The 16,963-nt window shown below is 39.7% G+C and overlaps 1 protein-coding gene across 1 annotated transcript in view; it reads left to right on the forward strand.

Moving 5' to 3' along the window:
• The window catches only part of LOC142496247 (low-density lipoprotein receptor-related protein 2-like), a 73,192-nt gene that overhangs the window by 34,806 nt on the left and 21,423 nt on the right, over nucleotides 1–16,963 (forward strand). Inside the window, exons 17-24 of the mRNA XM_075602874.1 lie at nucleotides 2,734–2,910; nucleotides 3,795–4,010; nucleotides 4,352–4,590; nucleotides 5,181–5,310; nucleotides 5,517–5,692; nucleotides 9,956–10,142; nucleotides 13,677–13,895; nucleotides 14,225–14,408. Coding sequence (XP_075458989.1) covers nucleotides 2,734–2,910; nucleotides 3,795–4,010; nucleotides 4,352–4,590; nucleotides 5,181–5,310; nucleotides 5,517–5,692; nucleotides 9,956–10,142; nucleotides 13,677–13,895; nucleotides 14,225–14,408 — 1,528 coding nt within the window. The remainder of the gene's footprint in view (nucleotides 1–2,733; nucleotides 2,911–3,794; nucleotides 4,011–4,351; nucleotides 4,591–5,180; nucleotides 5,311–5,516; nucleotides 5,693–9,955; nucleotides 10,143–13,676; nucleotides 13,896–14,224; nucleotides 14,409–16,963) is intronic.

Here is a 16,963-nt window from a genome sequence, read left to right on the forward strand (position 1 = left end):
TGGTGCCTATATTTAAAAATGAAACTAAATCATAACTGGGGAATTTGACCTTTAAGCCTAAAGTCAATCGTGGGAAAGCTAATTGAAAGTTTTAGTACAGGATAATCAGGAAAACCTAATGGTAAGCAAAAAAATTATTGGTAATAGTCAGCATGGATTTATGAAGGATGGGTCATGCCAAACTAACCTTATTAGTTTCTTTGACTAGGCAAGAAGGAATTTAGACCAGGGTAATGCGATTGAGGTCCTCTACTTAGATTTGGCAAAGGCTTCTGATATGGTTCCGCACAAGGTTGGTATACAAAAGAAAGCAAATTGGACTCGTTAAAAATATTTGCACCTGGATTGAAAACTCGTTGAAGGATAGACGAGCGTTGTCGTAAATTGAACTTTTCAGGTTGAGCTAAAGTTGTGAGTGGAGTATCTCAGGGATCGGTACTGGGACCCATGGTTTTTAACTTCTTTGTTAATGACCTTGAGGTTGGCATAGAGGGCAAAGTCTCAATCTCTGCTATTGACACTAAATTGTGGCAGGTGATAGAATCGGAGCAGGATGTAAATTCTCTCCAGGAGGATTTGGATAGACTGGAAACTTGGGCAGGTAAATGGCGGATAACATTTTTCTGTATTAAATCTAAAGTTATGAATGTGGCAAACAAGAAAACAGACAATTTAACAATTACATGATGGTTAAATTAGGGGAATCCTGGATGGAAAAGGATTTTGGAGTGCTTGTAGACAGCAGGTTTGGCAATAGCGCCAAAAGTCCTGCATTAGCTGCCAAGGCAAACAAGATCTTATCTTGCATTAAATGGGCAATGGATGGAAAGGAAGTAAACATAATTATGGACCTAGAAAGTGTAGAGAAGAGCCACCAAATTAATAAAGGGGATGGATCTGATTTGAGGAGAATCTATCTAAATTAGATTTGATTACATTTTTAAAAGGTGTCGAAGAGGGGGATATAACTATATACATTACATATTGGGGATAATATATTTTAAAACCAGAGACAGAACATAAAACACAGACAGAGCTCAGTTTTAGCACATCCAGTGAAACTCATACACGGTACAGTGCCTAAATATATATGTATAATATCTATTAAGTAAAATGGTCTTTTAGTTTGACATTTTTGGCCAAAATTGTTGTAAGCCCCTGAGCCAACTGCACGGCAGACCACATTTCAGGGGTCCCTAACGCTAATATAAATTCTTAATAACCTGTGTAATAACAGGAAGAATGATTTATAGTAAATCTGTCAATATTAATTGCAAAGTTCTAAGTCTGAAGCTTTTATTAACCTGTACATTACCAGGAAAAGCACTCTGTATTAGAGTTGTCACAACCATACTGCAAGCACGCAAGTTCCCCTCATATGCTTATATATATGTTGTGGTTATTTTGGGGGTTCAATAGGAGCTTGTTAGGTGTCCAGTATGTTTTACAATTGTTGTTCAGCTAGTCTTGGCTGATTGGAGGGTGGCAACCTCCTACCTAATTGAAGCTCACCCCCTCCCACATTTAAATGGTTAAGGGCTCACTCCATAGCATCTTCCATTCAGGGAACTTGCGTGCTTGCAGTATGGTTGTGACAACTCTAATACAGAGTGCTTTTCCTGGTAATGTACTGGTTAATAAAAGCTTCAATCAGACTTAGAACTTTGCAACTAATATTGACAGATTTACTATAAATCATTCTTCCTGTTACTACACAGGTTATTAAGAATTTATATTAGTGTTAGGGACCCCTGAAATGTGGTCTGCCGTGCAGTTGGCTCAGGGGCTTACAACAATTTTGGCCAAAAATGTCAAACTAAAAGACCATTTTACTTAATAGATAATTATACATACATACTTAGGCACTGTACCGTGTATGAGTTTCACTGGATGTGCTAAAACTGAGCTCTGTCTGTGTTTTATGTTCTGTCTCTGGTTTTAAATATATATTGCCATGCTCAGTAGCACTCCTCTGACACTCATATGCTTATATATGTTGTGGTTATTTTGGGGGTTCAATAGGAGCTTGTTAGGTGTCCAGTATGTTTTTTCATATTGGGGATAATACAAGAAGCTTTCAAAAGAACTATTCATCCCAAGTGCAGTACAAACGACATGGGTCAGACCTTAAGGTTGGAAGAAGGGAGCTTTTGCCAGTAGGAAAGGGTTCTTTACAGTAAAGGCAGTTAAAAGACTGAAATGGCAGATACAATAGATTTTTTTTTAATTAATTTTTTTTGTAAACATAAGTTGAACTTTTTTTTTGGAAAGGTATACAGGGATATACCAAATATTGAAAGGGTGTGATCCGATGGCCAGTATTTTGAGTCGGAAGGGATTTTTCAATTTGAGATCATTCGATGATATTTCACTGGGGTTTTTGTTTGCCTCCCTCGATCAATATACTTCAAGTAGAAATATAGGGTAAAATATCTGACTAAATGTAGCATAGGTTACACTCGATGGACTTGTCTTTTGTAGTGCTCCATTTAAGTACAGCCGTTCAAAGGCTGGGTCTCTTTCTTTTTTTATTTTTTTTATTTTTTATTTTTATTTTTTTATTGGGGGGGGGGGGGGGAATTACTGGATATTTTAACATTCATTTTACTTTAGCAGATTACTGTAATAAGTGACATTATGTTGCACTGTGTATTCACTTGGTAGAAGGCTGTTAACCATTCCCTTGCTTAGCACTATATACTACAGTGCTACCAATAAACAATCTGTTCACAGATGTGGAAACGCCAGTTGATGACATTACTTTCCCAATTACTCCATTTTGCCCACGTACGTTTGTTCCATGCCGGGATGGAAAGGAGTGCGTCTCTTCAGATTTTGTGTGCGATGGTGAAAAGGACTGCTTTGATGGATCAGATGAGGATGACTGCAATGCATACTGTAGCAACTCTGGTAAAGTATATTTACTACAGTATGATACTAAACTGTAGATCAGCTCTTCATAAGTAATGCTGGTTCTAGATCGGGCAGAGAGAGCAATTCAATACTGTTGCATAAATAACCCCATTGTCTAAGTGTGCAAAAATGTCCCAATGTAATCATTTCGGCACTTTTACCCCCAGTGCTAAGCTTTAAAGAAATTTTCTTAAAGAGAAGGTTATTTCTAAACAATCAAGACAGCAGATGAAGGGGATTTGTTTAGTCCTAGTGGCATGCCAGTCATCAGTGGGGTTCAGACAGTGTTGGATTTGAGAGTATGAAACCACTCAAGATTGGGTCTTTTCATTCCGTAAAGCCAGGTGAATTAATAGTTTCTCGATCAGAGTTGTGACTGGCAACCGCTCCAAGAATATTTACAAAGATTCTGGTTTCCATTGTGGCTTTTTTTTTTTTTTTTTTTTTTTTTTTTGAGGGGACAAGGGATCCTGTGCCCCTATTTGGATCTAGTCAAAGCAAGTTTGCAGCCAGAGGGGGAGCGAGCCAAGATAGTGATTAGTGCATAGTCCATCTTAAATGGTACTGATTTGATGACTCCCCACAGTATAATCTATATACAGGTTTATTTTCTTTTATCGAATTACATTGTTTGCATAGCCGATCATAATATAAGACTTCACGTAAGCCATGTTGACACTGTTGTACGAGAACCCTCCTTGACACCAACATTAGCCAAATGTGATGGACTCTCATGTCCTTGTGTGGTGGGGTTCTATTTTTTTTCCCTCTTGTGGTTAGAGGGCATCATACATTTTGCATTGGTCAGCAGCATGAACCTAAAAGTGAAGTATTGTTCTTCCAGTCTCCCTAAACATTTAATACTCCTATGTTTCGTACAGGCATCTTTCAATGCCGAAATGGTAAAAAATGTATTCAGGAGAGGTTTCGCTGTGATGGTGTACCCCAGTGCTCTGATGCATCTGATGAGCAGGACTGCTGGAAGCCAACTGAGAATTGTGCATTGCGCTGTGATCGGAACGTACGCTGTGTTCCCAAGAGCTGGATCTGTGATGGTAACCCGGACTGCTTTGATGAGGCAGATGAACAAGGATGTGGTAAGATCTCCCTCCTATTGATGCTTCTGAATTGTTGGGCAATAATATTCGGCTAAAATGTAAGCCGAGTAAAGAGCATTGATTGATTTGACAGCACCACATATTCGGATGAATTTTAGAATTATCCAGTGTTTGCCGCCTTTGGGTTCTGCTCTATTGTATCTTTTAAATATTTTTTTTTGTAACTCCTTTTTGAGCGCATATATTATGTCCTATCTAATACCCCAGCCCTTCTCATGGCTTCCTTCATATTATCCTTTACTCTATTATAACATTCCTGAATAATCCATAAAACAATTTCTACAGATGCATTGAAAAGCAGTCTGTTTTTTAATTTGCAGAACATAGAGAGTGCAGTAATGCAAAGTTCCGGTGTGCCAACGGCCAGTGCATTTCTTACACTATGCACTGTGATGGGGACAATGATTGTGCTGATCACTCAGATGAGTTAAACTGTACCATCACTAAGCCTCTACATTGTAGAGCGGGAGAAATGAGGTGCCAGCAGAGTGGAGAATGCTTCTTGAAGGAATGGCAATGTGATGGCTACAGTGACTGTAAAGATGGAACAGATGAGAAGGTATTTATTCCGGATGCAAAGTTCTGTGAACATCTGGTGTGTGGTGCTTTTTTTTTTTTTTTTTGTCCTCCCCCTCTGGCCCCCCCCCCCCCCCTGCTTGAAGCTACCTGGTATTTAAATTCTAGTTGTGGATAAACTGATTTTTTTACATGGTTATCCATTTCTTGAGCATGCCTAGTTATGCTGCTAAATAAATTTGCTTTTGTATTGGTCTTTGATATACAGGCATACCTCAGTTTAAGGACACTCAATTGAAGTACACTTGCGCGTAAGTACATAATCGCCCAATAGGCAAATGGCAGCTCACGCATGCGCCTGTTGGCACATCCTGAACAGCTCCCTACCTGTAACGAAACTGTGCGCAAGCAGGGAGACTATAGAGCGTGTTACAAATGCGTTATTTACACCAGTTATGCACGTATGACTATTACAGTACATGAATCGATAAGTGGAGAATAAAGGTAGTGCTTCACTTTGTACATTTTCACTTTACATACATGCTCTGGGCCCATTGCTTACATTAATGCGGGGTATGCCTGTACAGTAACATGTTTTGTCTAACTCCATTATTTTATTTTTTTTAAATTGAGGACTGCAAGTTGGATAAGATCACTTGCGGTAAAATGCAATGGGCTTGTGCAAGTGAAGATCAGTGTGTTCCAGACTTCTGGCACTGTGATGGAGACCTGGACTGCGAAGATGGAAGTGATGAATCTGGCTGTGAGTTTCTTTATTTTGTATGAACTTTAATGTGCAACCAGTTACTTGATATCTTCTTGGCCGTTTATTTCATCTGATGCTAAAAGTGACCAGATGTGTTAATTTGGTCACCGAGAAGTATATTAAATGAATCCAAACTTCTAATCTAGGTTGACTTATTTAAACAACCTTCCTAACTTTTTGACAAGTGATTTATATCTTAACAGGTGCACCCAAGAAATGCCAATATAGCAAATTCCAGTGTGACACATTTGACTGTATTCCTACCACTATGGTTTGTGATGGCAATAAGGACTGTTTGGATGGATCAGATGAGGGTGGGAAATGCAGCTTGCTATGTGAAGGCTGTTCACACACTTGTTATCCTTCTCCTTATGGACCGGTCAGTATTTCCTACATTTATACAGGCACACATTGTACAGAATTGCTTCCGCTGACTATCAGAAATCTGTATGCCAAATGTATTACTTTTGTTAGTTGCTAGTTAGATGTACTACGAGAAGAAACAATGCCGTTGCACATAATGAACGGATAGAATTTGTAAAAAAAAATGTGGGGGGAGAAAAGTGTATATGCATTATTCAGGGAATACCAAATAAAGGGAACATTTCCAGAATGAGCAACAGTATGTGATCATGATGAGAAACATATAAAAAAAAAAAAAGCAAAGCCTTCTGAAGTTGAAGTAACAAAGCTTGACTACACTTTAAGTTGCAGCCTCCTTCTCTTCCCCCCCCCCCCCCACCCATTCATGAGCGCGTAACAGTTGGGTCAAATTATCCATTTCATGAGGGCACTATACAGTATCAATCTCCGAAGATTATCAAAGCATTTAACATTGCATTAAGATTTTCTCAAATACTATGGCAGCCCTTTACTTGTAGCAATCTTAAAACCATTAGTCACTGTGTAGACAAACTATTTCCTCAGCATTTCACTTGGGGTTCCTTAACCAAAAAGTTTGGAAACCACTGCTGTAGGCAATATTAAACAATTCTGTTTAACAAATGTTGACTGGTTTTTCTTTGTCCTGTTTTGTGGCCCATGTTGCAGTTTTGACAAATCGTATGTTAAGATTTTAAAATCTTGATTTTACAGTAGTAGGGACTCCAGTCTGTAATACTGGTTCTGGGTTTTGGGAGGACTATTTTTGTCAAGTTTAAATCTTGTGACATTTCCTGTGTTAATTGTGATTTGAAAAGTTTCATTGGTAACTTTATTTCTGGGTTTAGTCCATTGTAATCTGCACTGAGACTCAAATCCTGGTGATTTTACTGATGTGTTTTGATAGTTTGGACTTCAAATTTTGTGAGATTCAGTTTAGTGCTTTATTTTTTTTTTTTTTTTTGTTCCATGGAGATTTGGAGAAGGTCATCTTTAATGAATTTTTCACCTAGCACTACCTCTTCTGGGATGTTTGTGTATAGATCTTTATACAAGTTCAAGACTGTTGCACAGACTTTGTCTTCACTGTTCTATTTCCCTCTTTGGTACTGATGGCTGTTTTATTGTCCTTTTTGTTTGCCAGTAGATACCTGGCTTGTTGCCCCATCTCAAATTAGTTTTGCTATAGTAATTGTTTGCATCCTTTCCCTAAGGAGGGCATTGTATCTCCCTTGTTTCTAGGTATAGGTTTTTGTTTGTGTTCAGTATGGTGTTTGTCTTGTATGGTATGAGGATTTAGTTTTGTCTTAAGTCATCATTGCATATACTGTAGTACTAGGAAAAAAATAAAAGTTAAGTACTGCCTTTTCCTTTTTGAAGTGTACCAGTATATATTGATTCTTCAGTGTTGCCAGTTAGCCATTTCATAATTGAGCCATTAGTTTCTCACGTATTCCTGGAAATCTTTAGATTCAACGAGATGTAGGCATGCGCCAGCTTCGGGAGATAATTTGAGGAGTTTAAGGTGGCCCAGATCAGTGTATGTGATCTGAAATTATCTATTGCCATTGCTTCTGCATTAAATTTTGCTGACACCAGGTTGTGGTATATTCTGGAAAACCAGCTATGGGCATGAGATTTGTTATGTAGTTCATGTTGTTCATTGGTATTGCATTTCCCACTGCTTTCCTGTGTGGGGTGCTGCAGTCACTTTAGTCCAAGGTGTTTAGTCTTTTTGTATCTTTGCTTAGAAGTTTTGTGATGTATCACCTGCGCTTTGGAGCGTTTGAAGTGGAAAAGGACTTTCGTCTGTTTCGCTAGCGAGTTTAAGCCTCCTACATTCAAGATGATCTCTTGTAGACTGTTGATTCTGGTGGTCTTTGGCATCTTTTCTAGTGTCATTATACTGCTGCATTCAACCAATCCATTTTGGGGTAAAAGGTTTTTGGCCTCTTTTGTCACTGTGCTCCGTACGTACTGCTGCCGCTTGTCCCCTCATCAGCATCCTGTGCACTGTCTCAATTTGGTCAAAAAGACCAGCATCAGTGCCTCATCTGTGGAACTGCTGATAATCTGGCACTCGCTCCCTCCTCCATGTGGGTCTCTGTGGTCCTAGCGGCCTCCACCTCCCACTTGCACCTTTCTGCTCCAGTCTGCTGAATGTCCTTCACCATGCCTCCACCTGCTTCAGTCTTCTCACCACGTGGTCAGCCCTCCCTCACTACAGCGTCAATCTGTGGCACATGCATAACATAACAAGCAAAATGTAAAGAAACACAATTCTGGATAATTCAATTATTGAACAATTGTGTGTTTCCATAGCATGTTTAGCATTTAAAAATTATGTAAAAGCTTTATTTTGAATCTCTTCTCCCCCCCCCCCTTTCACTTCTGATGAAGGGACCCATTGGATGCCAAAACAGGAATTTAATTCAATGTTTGTTACGTTGGAAAATATAATCTAGAAAACTGTGGGATCTTGGATTTTTTTTTTCCCTTCTGCTTGCTCCTGCTTTATCCACCTTTAGGCAAACTTGCACTAGCATGATTTTGGCTTTTCAGTTGTTCTTTTGGTCCAATAAAACACTAGTAAATATAAACTATAGGTATAAATAGACAGTGGGTGCAATACTGCACCGACACACTTTATTCGCGCAAATACCCAGTATGTACCTGGCAGATACCTGGAATGCGCCGCTCCTCACCTCTGACAAGCCCCGTTGCATTTGCCTTCCCAGCCTGGGTTCATGCCTGGCTGACGGGCGGCTGATCTGTTAAATGATAATGATTAGGATTTAATAGGCTGCAATGCTTCGCGTGTCTACCAGATGGCATAAATTCATGAATTGTAATGCAGTATATATATATATATATATATATATATATATATATATATATATATATATATATATATATATATATATATATATATATATATATATATATATATATATATATATATATATATATATATATATATATATATATATATATATATATATATATATATATATATATATATATATATATATATATATATATATATATATATATATATATATATATATATATATATATATTTTGCAGCCAGCGGGAATAAAATGCTTCAATCCCTGCCTGGAAAATACCTCAATGCACTCGGCCAGAAAACAGTCACAAACCTCAATACACCCGGGTATACCCGAATTCGTGGGACTAGCCGAGCTCGAATAAAGTGTGTCGCCAGTGTAGGTCAAGGATTACATAACCTCGTTCGGCTGGAGAAACCATTCTTATATTTATTTATGATCACCGCACACCTCAATGGTGTGGGATTGTAATATAATCCATTCCCTTCACCCCACTAATGCACTTGCATTCCCTGTACATGTTCTCCACTTAGTACAAGATTGTCTTGTTAAACCATTTTACCATCTTCTGGCATTCTTTGGGTTACATGAAAAATCTGCTAAATGGCCTTATCCCCAGATTTAGGACTGTTTGTTTAAAATCTTATAAAGCTAACAGAGCACAGGTAACACTCGTGCATTTTTGAAAAACGTTTGGCAAAATGATTAGTACTGAAGGTCTAGCCTCTTATTTATACTACATTTAACTCTGCCCAATGATGGAGCAGGAGCTGATGAGGTATGAGCTGTAATTTAAATAAAATTACTAGTTCTTCCTCAGATATCTGACATTAGTCATGCGCAATATCTCAAACGAAAGTTGGGGTTGTGGTGGGTAGTTTCTTAAGGTGGTTATTCCCTAAAAGTAAGGGGTTTTTTTTGTTTGTTTTTCTCTCCCCCTACAATAAACTGGTCAAATGCTTAAATGGTAATTTTAAACTGGCTTTTGAACAGAACTTTAAGTTGGACAATTTCCCCATTTGACAGCTGTCAGGTGTGTAGGTAGAGCTGCAGCACCACTGTCGGCTCCCCAGAAGCTTTTAGATCAAAAGCATCTGACATACAATGGAGAAGTTGACTTGTATGATCATGGGATCGGTTGACAGACTTGGAAAGATCTTGGTTTCTTGACTGACTTCCCAAGTCTCCTGACCCCTTGTTTATGACCCATTATTTTTATTTGGAACCAACCTGGTTCATGCACTTTATATTTTCCCTTGCCCTATACTTGTATCTTCAGACATATCTATTTCTGTACCTTAATATGTAACAAATACATGTTATGTGGATATAATTCTATAAAAATATTTTATATAAAAAATTTTTAGATTCTAAGCGGTCATAAATTACTGATGCATCGGTTTTATTTACAGAGATGCATGTGTGAAAAGGGCTTCAGATTAAGTGGTGACAACGGCCAATGTAGTGACATAAATGAGTGCAAGGAGTATGACCCATCCCCATGCAGTCAGTCTTGCATCAATGCAAATGGCACCTACAGCTGTGCCTGTCATCCTGGTTATCTCCTGGAGCCTGATGGTTATAAATGTAAAGTAATAGGTAAGAAATTACAGTGCTTTTGTTGTGTTCATGCTTTTAACCCACAGTTAAAAAGTTGCTCTTCTAACTCTTCAAAGGGGTCTTCTGAGTCTTTCTATTTTATTGATTTATTTTTAATTACATGTACTGTATTTGTCAAGTGTCCTAGGTAAAGAACTACAAAGGGAACATTTTTAAGTGGAAGCCTCTTCATTTAATGCACCACACTATTGAATTCCCCTGTTTGTTGCTTTTCATTTTTTTTTGTGTGCCTGCAAATTGAATATAGCTGTAGCTTTGTGTTTTGTGATTTTTATTCTATTGAATACTGAACTTTTTCCACTGACACTGGGGAAAATAAATACATATTACCTTCTCGCCTCCCTTTGTGGTATTTAAATTTGGCTTTATATTATTGAAAAACAGAACCATTTCTGCGCTACTACCAGATTGGCTTAAAATCTTGGTGACATTTCTATACTTTAAAATCATGTCTAAATATAGAAGTAATTTGGTGCACTTTTTTTATTTTAATTTTTTTTATATCAATCTGATTCAAGCCTGCTAATACTATCACGGTATACTCAGTGGGTACCTACACTAAATACAAATTATTGTCCGTTTGACTAAACTGTGAAGTGTCCTGAAAGATAATGTAATGGGTTTTCCCCCACCCAATCGCATAAAGTGCATGTGAGGGGGAACCCTATATGTTACCAGGTGTGGTGCAATATACCTGTCAGGCTCACAGGAGGCCTGAGCCTCCCAGTGAGAGCCTGGGGTGAATTCTCTGGAACGATCTTACTTACAGCACCTCCACCTGTGTAGGATTCTAGGAGTGTAGAATGTTCCCCACACAGGACCAAAATATAGTAACCACATACACCGGAGTATATATAAACAGTTTACTATATGCATTATAACATCACACAATACACATGCATCAACAGTGCATAACATCAGTGTCACCCTGTAACACTACTAAGCACAACTATCCTCCACCTCGCAGGGCCTTAACCCCACACTGTATTTCCAAAGTCCTTGTACCCAAATGTCCCACAACCCCACCCACATGTGGGACAGCACTGCCCACTAAGATAAAGTGTATAGGTGGTGCAGTTAGTGATTTGGGATACCTGCCCGGTGCTCCTGCAACCGGGTACCGCAGAACTGTGTAAGAGGACCCGTCTGTGTCCAGGGCCGAAGCCTCGGCGATGGATCTCCTGAGCAAGCTCACCGCTCAGACTCTGCTCTGCAGAGAATGATTCACTGCAACACTGACTCTTCTTGTCAGAGCACACAGCACTGCAGCCACGTCCCTGACTACAACAGATAATGGGGCAGGGTCCCTACCTAATGGCCTTCCCTATGAACTTGCCCACTAAACCTAGTGGGGCCTGCCTGGGGTGTCTGTGGCCTAGTACAGCAGAGAACTGCTCTCTGTATACTACCTTCCCCAATCTCTTCCTGGATCCAACTGAACTCTCACTGCTCGCAACAATGTATATCTCTCTGCTCAGGAAAATCTCACAATTACATTGGCTCCCTGGTGTCACCTGGGCTCCAGTCCCTGGGGCTGCTGGGAACTGTAGTCCCTGGAGAGCCTTTCTATTATTGGGGCCGCGTGCGCTATGTCAGCTGTGCGTGCACAATGCTGTAAAGGCTGCCACTGCTCTCCTGCGCGACCTTGGGGTGTCCCTGCACTACAGAGCGCCATCTCTGCCCTTTCGCGCGCACTATAATGGCTGCCGCAACTCTTCTACGCGCGAGCCTCCGGCACCCTGTTGTGTATGCCACCGGGAGCCCCCAGTGATGCGATGCTCCCCGACATACCGCGGGAGTCCCTGTTCTTCTGCCGAGGTAAGGGGGGCCTAGGGGAAGCCTGCTACAATTAAATAAATCAAGCACATGATTTGTGATTTGGTGCAATTAAAAGATAGCATAATCCAGTATCAAAGTTCCTTTATGAAGGCAAATTTAGTGCACAATTTCCAAGTGAAAAATAATACTTACTAGGGAATTTGTGCACAAAGTAATTTTCACTTGGAATTTGTGCGCTATGTTTTCCTGAATCATGTTGTGATCAAAAGGTGCAACCAAGTGACTCGTTATTTGACTTGAGTTTGAAATGGCTTAATATACTAGTGACATTATTACAATTTGGTAGGAGCACCGGCATTATGTTTTAACATGGTTAACCGTAGCAAGAATACTTTACATTCAGACAGCAATTCAAATAAGAGAGCATATTAACAAGACTGGTAGAAAAATGCTATTTTCAACTTTGTAATATATGGGGGGTGGGAGGGTTGGCTACCATTGCAGCTGGCCTAACAATGCATATTAAGTGTCAAGATTAATCTTGGACCCTAATTAAACAAGTGGGTTCAGTTCACGATCTCTTGTTTGGTCTTTCAAAAGAAAAAAACATCTTGGACCATCACACAATAGATGCATCGAGTGCCCTAGGGTTGCACTTCAATCATAAATTCAAATAGGAAAGTGTTTTGTGACTTATTAGAGGATATTGGATATTAGCCAAGAATATCAAAAACAGGAGATAAAGTAATTGCAAAAAAGGTAATTTAATGACTAAAGACTCGTCCAATGTTTCACTGCAAGCTACTTTAATCAGGGATTAAGCCCAGGCGAAGGTGCTTTGCACTGAGACGTTGGATGCTAGGATGACTTTAGTCATTAAATGACCCCTTTTGCAATTGCTTGATCTTCTATATATATATATATATATATATATATATATTTTTTTTTTTGGTGTTCTTGGCTACTGCCCATTTACTAGTCTTGTTTCTTCCCGAGATTCTTTTTGCCTTGGCACATGTTTACCACGTGTTAACCTGGATGACCCTAACAGGGGTCAAAAAAGGATTTCTGGCCCCAAGACTCCTTTTTTGTGTGTTCTAATATTCCACCTTTTAAAATGGACAAATTGTCATGTCTAGTAACTCACCAATAAAATGTTGGTTCAGGTTTTAACCATTATCCTCAAATATGATCCATTAAAGTTCAAGACAGGATAGTAATTGGTTCCTTTTTTAAATTTAGATTGGAAGTACCATAGCTAGACTAACAACCTTGGGGAATCCCCAAAAAGCAGGAAAGAATGTTGTTTAAATAGAAAAATAAATGTCATTATTTTTCAAATAAGCTAGTCAACTTAAGTGGTCCTGACATTTAAGAAATATGGATGTATTTCAATACTCAGAATGGAGGTTTTTTTTCCAGTCGACAAACAACTTTTTTTTTTTTTTTTTTTTAATTTAAGCCAAACATTGATCTTATGGGGGTTCCATTCATAATGGGCTTTCTCCCCCACCCTTAATCCAATCGGACTCTTTTTAAGGGGTCAAAACTACTTTAAACAATTATCGAGGATAACCGCTTTATACAAATATACATTCTTTACAATAGTAATTTTAATTTTTTCTTCCAATAGACCGTCATGTACTTGTGGCTGTCAGCAGTGCAACATACTGTATGACTGCTATGTACTAATGTGTTTTTTTTTTTTGTTTGTTTTCTTCGCCTTGTATCTAGGCAGTGAGCCGGTGTTGCTGATAGCAGTTCAGTTTGACCTGATGCTCCTCAGATTGCGAAGTTTTGAAGAAGAAATTGTAACCTCGACAGACAAGAATATGATTATCTTTTCTATAGACTATGATGTACTAGAACAAAAGGTCTTCTGGATGGATCTTAATGCTGAAAGCATAAGGTGGATCACATTGGACACAAAAGCTAAAGGGACACTAGTTAAAGGTTAGTGTTTCCACTTAATAATTACCCCGGACCTTCCTGAGGGATGTGGAATATGACTGGTAATATACCTGCCAATCTACATTATAAACGACACTATGACCGTTAAGTATTGGTACATCAGATGTTTTGCTGGAGAATCTTTTATATATAACTCTGCAGTGGGTTTATTGCAGTAGACTTTACAAATGCCATTGGAGGGTATAATGCATTACAAAATCTAATATCCAGTGACTTCAATTGTAGCTATATTTGTAGTGCTGCAGTATTGTTAAATCTGTACATTAGATGAGACATTAGGTGCCACGCAATTACAAAAATGTTTGTTTCAGGAATTAAGTCTGATTGTATAGCTATTGACTGGGTTGGACGAAACCTTTATTGGACTGATGGGACAGCTGGGCAAATCCTTGCTACTCGTCTAAATACAACCTGGAAAGGATATCCTGAATATACAGTCATTCTGGATGAAGATCTAGACCAACCTCGCTCCTTGGTTTTGCAATCACTGACTGGGTGAGTTACCTAGAAGTCAAAGAAGAACTTGGCACACCAAAAGCTAAAAGGCATACATTGCAAATATGTAAAATATCTTTATGCTATAGTTAACCTGGACAATCCTTGTAGTCCATGAATAACAAACTTTGTTTGGGGTGTGCTGTAGGTTCTTCAGAGTATTAGAAAGTAAAGCGGCAGTTTGCCCTAATGGCAATTTGTTCTTTTTTTTAAGATATTTATTCTTGGAGATCTATTCTTGCTCTTCCAGACACTTAATTTTTTTTTTTTTTTTTTTAAATATGCTCTGTTCAGGAGGTTTAAGATTGAAATGCGTGGAGGTTAAAATGGAGCTCTGAGTACCCAGAGCACAGTGCTGCTATGGTAACCGCTGTTGCTAGTTTGTCATTTTAAGATTAACACTAAAAATGTGTGTTTTTGTAGAACAGAACATGATCTGGTGGACAAAGTACTAGCCTTACTGGAGTAAAACTGTGTATATTCTCCTAGAGGAAATTGCTGCTTTAAGCACCGTTTCTACAGCCTAGCAGCTTTCCATTCTTTTCCTCTTGTTTGCAAGTTGAGTAGAAAAATCTGCTCTTTTTGTCTGAGCCAAATGAAAAGATGTGTTTTCTACAAAGGATTGTAGTTGCTGGAAAGTGCTGAAATAAAATTGTTTCCCAAATGTTAAATACTTTATTTACATTTTTATCCCAATAGTAAAATAAAGTGCCAAATAAGGTGCTTTTACATCTTGAGGCAAATGTTTTAACAAAGTAAATACATTAAGATGTAACTTTTTTTTTTTTTTTTTTTTAAATCAGCAAGGACAAAAGTGCAGTATAAGTGACTGTTTAATCATATGTAGCCCCCTTTCCCCCTCTCAGGGCGACAACGTGTGCTGCTATACCTATGTGGCAAACAGGAGGCCTGATCCTCCGCCATTGGGGAGCCTGGGGTGTATATATATCTACTAAACAGCGCCTCCCCCTGAGAAGGATCCTCATAGTAGGTTTACCCCTCCAAGACAATATGCCCAGTAATACACACAGTATGGGAAACAATATTTACTGGAAGGTAATAAACAATGACATCTATAGGAACAGCAATAGACATACAGTATGTATACCAACCTGTGGAATATTCCCACAGTACTTGGGTGAAGGTGTCCCAGTGTCAAGACCCAATGGCCTTTTCCCACCCCCAAGTGTGAGACAGCTCTGCCCACGTGAATGTTGGTGCACTTATGCAGATACCTTCCCGGGCGCTCCATTCCCCGGGTGTAGCTGAACAGTCAACAGGCTGTCTTCTCCAACCTCCTGCGTGGGGTGGTCTCTAGCAGGAGCCTCCCACCATAGTCTCTGAACGTAGGTGGTCTGATCAGACCAAGTTACGCGTCGCCGCGTGGCGTACTCTGTGTCCCGGATACTGCACAACACAGGAAAAAGGGTCCCTAACTATGGGCTTTTCTATACCGCTACAGGTGCCTACTGTGAGTCGGGGACTAACTGGGGCCTGCAGGGGAAGGCTGGCCTAGTCCCAGGGCTACTGGCACCTGGGACCCTACCTGTCCCACCTGTCCCAACTGTCCCACTTGCCCCAACTGCCCCATCACGGTTCTAACTTTTATAAATGCAGCAGCCCTATCGGCTGCCTGGCAACATGTGGTCTGCAGCCCCTGAGGCTGCTGGGACTTGTAGTTCCCAGCAGATCTATGGGTGTAATGGCCACCGCTGGCTCACAATCTCCCTCCAGCAACCACACAGCCGCCCCCCTCACGCAGCCTGGAGGTGGGAGGGGGACCTGGCTAGACTTACAATAGCTTTTGAAAATAAAATTGAAAGTACCATGCACATAACTGAATGAAATGGCAGCTTGAATGGGAAAACAAAGCCTTCATGGTGCAGTACCTTTGTTTAGCATATATAAAGTACCTACATAAGACTGCTGTAATAGCAGATCTGCCACTAGTGACATTTCATAGAGCACTAAATTTGGTTACAAGAACCACTGATTCAATTACAGCCTTCTTGTAGGTACGGTAGCAGGGTATATTTAACTCTATATTGTACTCCCAAGAACAAATGGTGCATTGTACATTAATTCATGATTTTATTGAAGTAATTCCTTAAGTCATGAAAAGTTCAGTCCGCGCTCTGGCTCTTTAAACTTGGAGTGTTGGTCCCTCTCAGTTCTCTTGCTGCTTCTGTGTTTATGAGGTGTCTCCCCCACCTCCAAATGTGGTCTCCACCGGAACCCCGATGGTGATCTGTTGTGGCTGGCGGTTTTACTACCCACCACCAGTACACACTCAAGTGTACCGTACTGTTGTGGCTGGCGGTTTTACTACCCACCACCAGTACACACTCAAGTGTACCGTTCCTGCTTATTTCCGATCGTTTCTATGCTATCAAAAACGGACAGGCATCCTAAGGACACCTATTGAAGGCCCCGGTTCCTGCACATGTGTGCTACACTCTGCACCACGCTACCACACGTGGAGGACAGGAGAGTGAACAGAGACAGCCCCAGCGCGCGGGTCTGATCTCTCAGAACTGAGATTACCCTTTATACTT

This window comes from Ascaphus truei, chromosome 1 (genome assembly GCF_040206685.1).
Source record: "Ascaphus truei isolate aAscTru1 chromosome 1, aAscTru1.hap1, whole genome shotgun sequence".
Taxonomy (NCBI): Eukaryota; Metazoa; Chordata; class Amphibia; order Anura; family Ascaphidae; genus Ascaphus; species Ascaphus truei.